A 6,325-nucleotide genomic window follows, 5' to 3' on the forward strand; every position below is an offset into this window, starting at 1 on the left:
ATGAAAAGACAATTAATAGGATTTCTTATGAACATTTGGATTTCTTTTTCACTTGCTTTATATTTTCACAGTGGAGAAAGAGAAGAGAAATGTATAATTGAAGATGTTCCCAGCGACACGTTGGTAATTGGTAGGTACCAGTCAATGCTATATGATGATCTAACCTATGCAATAATGTAATGTAACAGGTAAATCTGTGATTGATGAATATGATAAAACCATGGTGATAAAAAAGAGGACTGAACACTGAACATAACTCCCCACAGCAGTGGTTAGTCATAATGTCCTCACACATTGTGTGTATCCATTACACAAAGAACTGCAGTTTTCCAGAGTGCTTAACTGACAAGACACAAAAAAGAATGTCTTCTAAATCTACAGCAGTGGAATTGCTGCTTCAAAATGTGCTTCTATATATTCTGACTGATTTACTCATTCATACCAGAATTTCTGTAACATGATTTTCCCCATATGAATGGGAGAGTTACTTTTTTAATTAATGCTAGTCTTGAAAGAAGCAATTCAAGATGTACTAAAGTTCTATTTCAGCTGGGATATCACAAGGACATTAAATTCATCTACAAGACTGTAACTGTAAGATTGAAAGGGGATAGTAAAAAATAATATATAATCATCTTTTTTATAAATAATGTCATAAATATGAAAGACAATCCTAAAAATGTAATTTGAATACAGAACACTTATGCTTTTGGAGGTCTCAGCATGCTTTCTGTATGTTAATCTTGCCAGAGCATTAGGAGTAATCAGAAAGTATTACTTGTTGATGAACAATTTTTGTAGCATTCTAGAACATTTTCTAGTGTAGGAAAAATTTATTGCATTTCACACTGTTATAAAGTGTCCCCTGAGCAATTTTAATCATAAGCACATGAAATGCATATATTGTTTTATTGTTAATAATTTATATTTATATTTTTGCTGAAAAAGCAAAAAAGAGGTTTAATATTAAACTATGTTTTATTTACCAGATTTTTATCTATGTTTTTATTCAGGGAATTATAAAGTGCAACGCTGGGATATACATAAACAAGACTTTCTTGAATCTGCTCCTGGTTTAGGAATGTTTGTGACTGTCACAACTCCTTCTGCTGAGGTAAATAAGCTTTATGAATGTTTCTGTAGGATTTATGAGTTGACTTTTGGCACTGTCAGACATGCCAGCACTATCTAAAAATAATGGACACTTTTGGGGAAAAAATAAATCTACAGGCTACCAGCTAGTTCAGTATTTTGATGATGAAAGGTATAAGCACCTTATGATAGCTATCAAAGTAAATAGAAATGACAGTGTTTGATAATGATGTGTTTGCACAATTTTTGCATTACTACTAGATTTAGGAAACTGTATTAAGAATAGTAAGTGACAACTGAGAAGACAGGATAGATTTTTAAAAAAATGAAAATTCACTTATGAAGCAAAATGGTACAAAATGTACTTGAGCAGCAGAAAGGAAGGCTTATGATAAACTGCAAAAGTCAAGATTACCATGAGGCTGCATATGGCCATCATGCATAGCAATTGCCTGCGTTGCCATGAGGTCCTGAGCTTTTGGATGGATGATTTATTTCTGTGCCTAGACAAGGTCTTTGTTTTCAAACTTTAAATGCTTTATAAAGACAAATTTAATGATGTCAGGAGTTTATACAGATGTATAAAGTTTATTTACTTTATACATCCAATTCACAGTAATGTTTTCTGATTCTTTTGTTGATATTTATAATGTACATACCCAACATGTATAATATCTAAATTGCAGATACTAATGTCAAAACTGTATGGGCCACAAGGAACATTTTCTTTTACGTCCTATCTATCTGGGGAGCATGTTATCTGTTTGCAGTCTAACTCGACAAGGTTTGTGGCATTTGCAGGAAGTAAACTGGTAGGTGTATTTCTTAAATATTCTTTGTTGTGATAGTAGAAATTGTTTGCAAACTGCAGAGATTACAAACTAGATTAGAAGCTGGTCTAGCTTGTAGCAGATAATGCCACATTTCCTAGTGATTAAAGAAGACAAACTTAGAATTATGAAGATAAAAAGACTCTGTTCTGATATATAAGAAGTCAAGATTAAAAAGGTAAGACTAATAACCACAGACTGATTTAAAGTTTGTACAGTGTTTTGAATGTGAAAGATTCTGATCAGTAAGACAATTATTTGGTTCAAAAAGATAGGTATGTAAGATTGACTAACACAAACAGTTGTCATAAAGATATTCCATGTCTTCACTAAGATTTAATTCCTAAAGAAAGTATTTTAATTTTTTAATTAGCTTTTTAATATTTGAAGGATAGTGAAATAAAGAATATATTAGCATATTTGATATTGTCTGCTAACAAAGTTGGTCTTAATGCAGATCTTGAAAAAAAAGAAGCCATCAGATGTGATATCATGGCTTTCATCTATTTCAGCAAACAATTTCATAAATGTTATTTTGAAATTTTTATCTACATGCCCCTTCTCAAAAGATAGTTGAACAGGTGAGAGTTACTCTCTAGAGGTGCTTTTTTCTTTCCCATATCGTACATATAGCTTGTAGGATATTGGGATGTATTTCATACCAGATAAACCATGTGTGGAAAAAGAAACAAGATACTTTATGGACGGTTCTGCTTTAATATCTATGATAAACTGCAAATAATGATTCAGCTGGTCTCCTTCCACTCTTACATTCCTGACTGTTAGTGGAGGAAACCTAGAAGTGCATCTGTGGAACATTTCCTGCAGTACTACTGAAGAATGTAATTTCTGCAATATTAGGACAGAATGTGAAATACAGTGAGCAGTCCTAATGGTGCTCATTTTTGGACATTTTGCTCATTAGTTTGGACAAAGAACATAAAACATTTGGCTGGTGGTTGAATCAATACTAGGATGAAACAATGCCCTAACGTTAGTGAAGATTGTAAATTTGTACAATTAATTTAAATATAAAATTAAGAAACACTTTAAATATCCCACCTAATTCTAATTTTAGGAAAAAAAATTTTAGTGAAAACTATTATCCTTTAATGACCTTAAAGGGAAATTATCCATTGCTTCTTATCTCCTAAGGAATTTTTATAACACAGAAGAAACAGTAATGAGAATATTTTTTCTGTTTGCAGCGTATCCATTTGGACATTAGAGTTGGAGAACATTTTTTGGATGAATCTGTTGTTCAAGCCAAAGACAAAGTGAATCAAGTTAACTTTAGACTAGAACATCTAATTGAGGAAATTCATCATATATCCAAAGAACAAAACTATGAAAGAGTATGTATGTTCCTTAACAGAAATGTTAAAAATATTGCACATAAGCTTATTGATTTATAAAGTATTATGAGGTTTATTATTTAATTGCAGTGCAATTTTTAACTAACTCGTAAAAATCTATTGGTATTTAACCAAAATAGCTTACATTACTTTGCAAAATGTTTTAAACTGTAACATTAAAACTAATTAATCACTGTGAACTCATGCTTACAGGAACAGGTGTTATTTTAAAGCAAGTATTTCCAAATATAGTTTTCTTGGTCAGAGTCAATAACAGCAGCTGAGCAGGTGACAGGGGGTACCATTGCTGGTGATGTTGCCAGCTCTTGTTTCTGTGATGGTTCGTATGCATAACCTTTATTGGAGTGGTAAGAAAATGACTGAGTATGTATTTATAAATCTCCATGCAGTTAGAAATAAAGTCCTCCTTCAAAAAAGTGTACACCCATTGTCTCCACTTTTGTATATATATACAGGCAGTCAGACTGTGTTTGAAATATATCAACTAGTTACCTAAAAAAAGAAATTTGGCTGCAAAAAGGTTCTTGACTGCAATATGGAAGTGACTGTAAACCTAAAAAGGCTTGAGCCTGTACTAATGGAACATATTTAGAACAATATAACTTTTGTGAACAAGGGAAAGCTCTGTTTTCCTTTCTGCTTCAGGATACGGTATGTCTGCTTCTCAGTTTTGATTTGTAAAGATACCCATCATATGGATAAGAACAAACCTTCATTTTTATCAACATGAAAAAAGCGTTTGTTCACTAGTATGTAGAAGAGCAATGCCTTTCTCGTTACCTGGATAACAGCATGAAACATACAGATGGCAAAAGGTAATAATTATGCTTTTCCTTTTTTATTTAGGAGCGTGAAGAAAAATTTCGGAAGAGAAGTGAAGAAACCAACGGCAATATTTTGTGGTGGGCTATTGTACAAACACTAATCCTCATCTCCATTGGAATCTGGCAAATCAAATCTCTCAGAGATTTCTTTATATCTAAGAAGCTTGTTTAAGACTTATAAAGTAAATGCACAGATTCAAAAATTGCACACCATATAACACCTAACATCCAAAGAAACCCTGCATCTGTGAGAAAATTGGTTGTATATAACTCTCAAGCTTCTCTCTAACTCTGGTTTCTCCGTCTATATCACAACCTCTGGCATCCCCTTACATTTTACTCCTTGAATCCCATCTTTTATCAGGTTTTTTGTCTCTACAGATATAAAGCTAAATCTAGAAGAAGGACTCCGTGACTAAGGCAGCAACTAAGTTCAACTCAGGATTGTTAAATTTAAAATAGAAATCTAAAAAAAGTTTCCTAATATTTTATATTTCTCCACTTGCTTAGTAATCTGATTTGGTACTACCATGAACAGTTCATCATTCTAGACTGACTAGGATTTAGATAGTAGGCAGAGACACAACTATATCCCCTGTGGTGTTTAATTTGGTGTCTTGAACTCAACCTGTGTGTAACACCTAGCTTTTCTTCAAATATGATTGTGACTGTCTTCTTTTAAAATACGCAAAGTTTTAAATGACAGTGGAGCCCACTCTCAAGATTATCATCAGTGGTTGCAGCAATTACCATGGAAGAGGGAGACTCAGACAAAAAATTAGGAATTGTGCTTACTTTTTACTTCCAGATAAGCTCTAAATATTAGACTATAGAGTTGAGATCAGACCTTTCCCACAGTTCTTTATGCAAATTATACCCTTTATAAAGTGTGCCAAAGTAAATCAAATCACAGGTTTCTTGGTAAACACTGAATTTGTGCCTACATATTTTATTTTAAGTTATTCCTACACTAAATTCTTCAGTCTGTTTCTGTGTTGGAGAATTATTTTTATTTTAATTATTCAGCAACTGTAACATGACTGTCTGAAGAACTCACCAGTTTTTGACTAAATCATGTGTTTCCATTTCACTTACTGCAGCTTGGTTGAATATACATTTATGCCTTAATTTAGCTAGTTTACATACAACTAGCAGAATAGCTACAGTATCATGCAATTACAAGTCAAAAGCTTGAAAATCCAGATAATTAGCTTTACAAAGCAGTACTAGTGTAAGAAGGAGTTGAATGTGGTTATAACATGACCCATCTCAGCACATGATTAACATGTAAAAACATGAAAATGAAAAAGTTTCTGGAGAGCACTGTGATAGCAGAATATTGGGCTTTGGCTTCCTGTTTGTCTTTCTAGACCCTTCACTAGTCTAAAAGGTAGTGAAATCTGAAATATCTGTAGACCAATTATTGTTTTAAAGGCACTGCTTGCTTTCTTTTTTCTATCTTCTCACCTTTTGATTTCATTAGCAAGGAAATGACACTGCCCTTTAAGTTCAGTAACGTTAACAGTATAGGAATGAAATACAGCTGTATGTGAGAATCCATAAAGTTGATAGAAAGTAGAGACAAAAAGCAATGCTCTACAGACCAAATGAATTAAAATAAAATCTCTTAAAGCTACTCAGTGAGATGCGTCATATATTTAAAAATCCAAAGACTTTAGAGTTTTCACTTGAAATGACCAGTAAATAACTGTTATTAAATTCACTTTTATAGGACTCACAACAAGTCTTGTAATAACATCTTTGGTAGTGGGAAAGAAAGAAAGATATGTTACATACATACGGTATATATGAAGTCCAAGAAGTAAGTTTAAGTAAAGGGTTGTGGTTCAGACTTTAGCTGATATTTAGTGTAAGGCTTCTAGCTACATCCCAATGACAAACTTAACTTATCTCATTTACAATAAACTTAAGCTTTTAAACTTAAAGGACAGGCACCACCATATCAGAATTTATAAAGGAGCTGATTATGTTCCTCTGTATTAATTAGGTCTATAATATCTATAATAATAATAATAATTAAATATCTTTGATTAAATGTTTTCTGTCTTCTTTAAGAATTTTAGTTAACTCCATAAAGCAGAAGCTGAATCACAGCTTATTTGGGAAGCACTTTGGGGGAATTAGTCTTTATGAAGTTAAAAGCCAGAGGTTCCTTCTATGCAGTCAGTGACTCTGTCGTACT

At 32.6% G+C, this 6,325-nt stretch overlaps 1 protein-coding gene across 1 annotated transcript; it reads left to right on the forward strand.

Moving 5' to 3' along the window:
* Nucleotides 1–4,294, forward strand: LOC309404881 (transmembrane emp24 domain-containing protein 11-like; the record flags this gene model as incomplete). The annotated part of the gene is made up of 5 exons (XM_081999508.1): nucleotides 1–130; nucleotides 1,014–1,114; nucleotides 1,779–1,904; nucleotides 3,131–3,277; nucleotides 4,145–4,294. 5 exons carry the CDS (start codon nucleotides 1–3, stop codon nucleotides 4,292–4,294), a joined length of 654 nt encoding a protein of 217 aa, XP_081855634.1.
* Between the last annotated feature and the right edge of the window lie 2,031 nt (nucleotides 4,295–6,325).

This window comes from Phaethon aethereus (genome assembly GCF_964289735.1).
Source record: "Phaethon aethereus genome assembly, chromosome: 4".
In the NCBI taxonomy this organism is placed as follows: Eukaryota; Metazoa; Chordata; class Aves; order Phaethontiformes; family Phaethontidae; genus Phaethon; species Phaethon aethereus.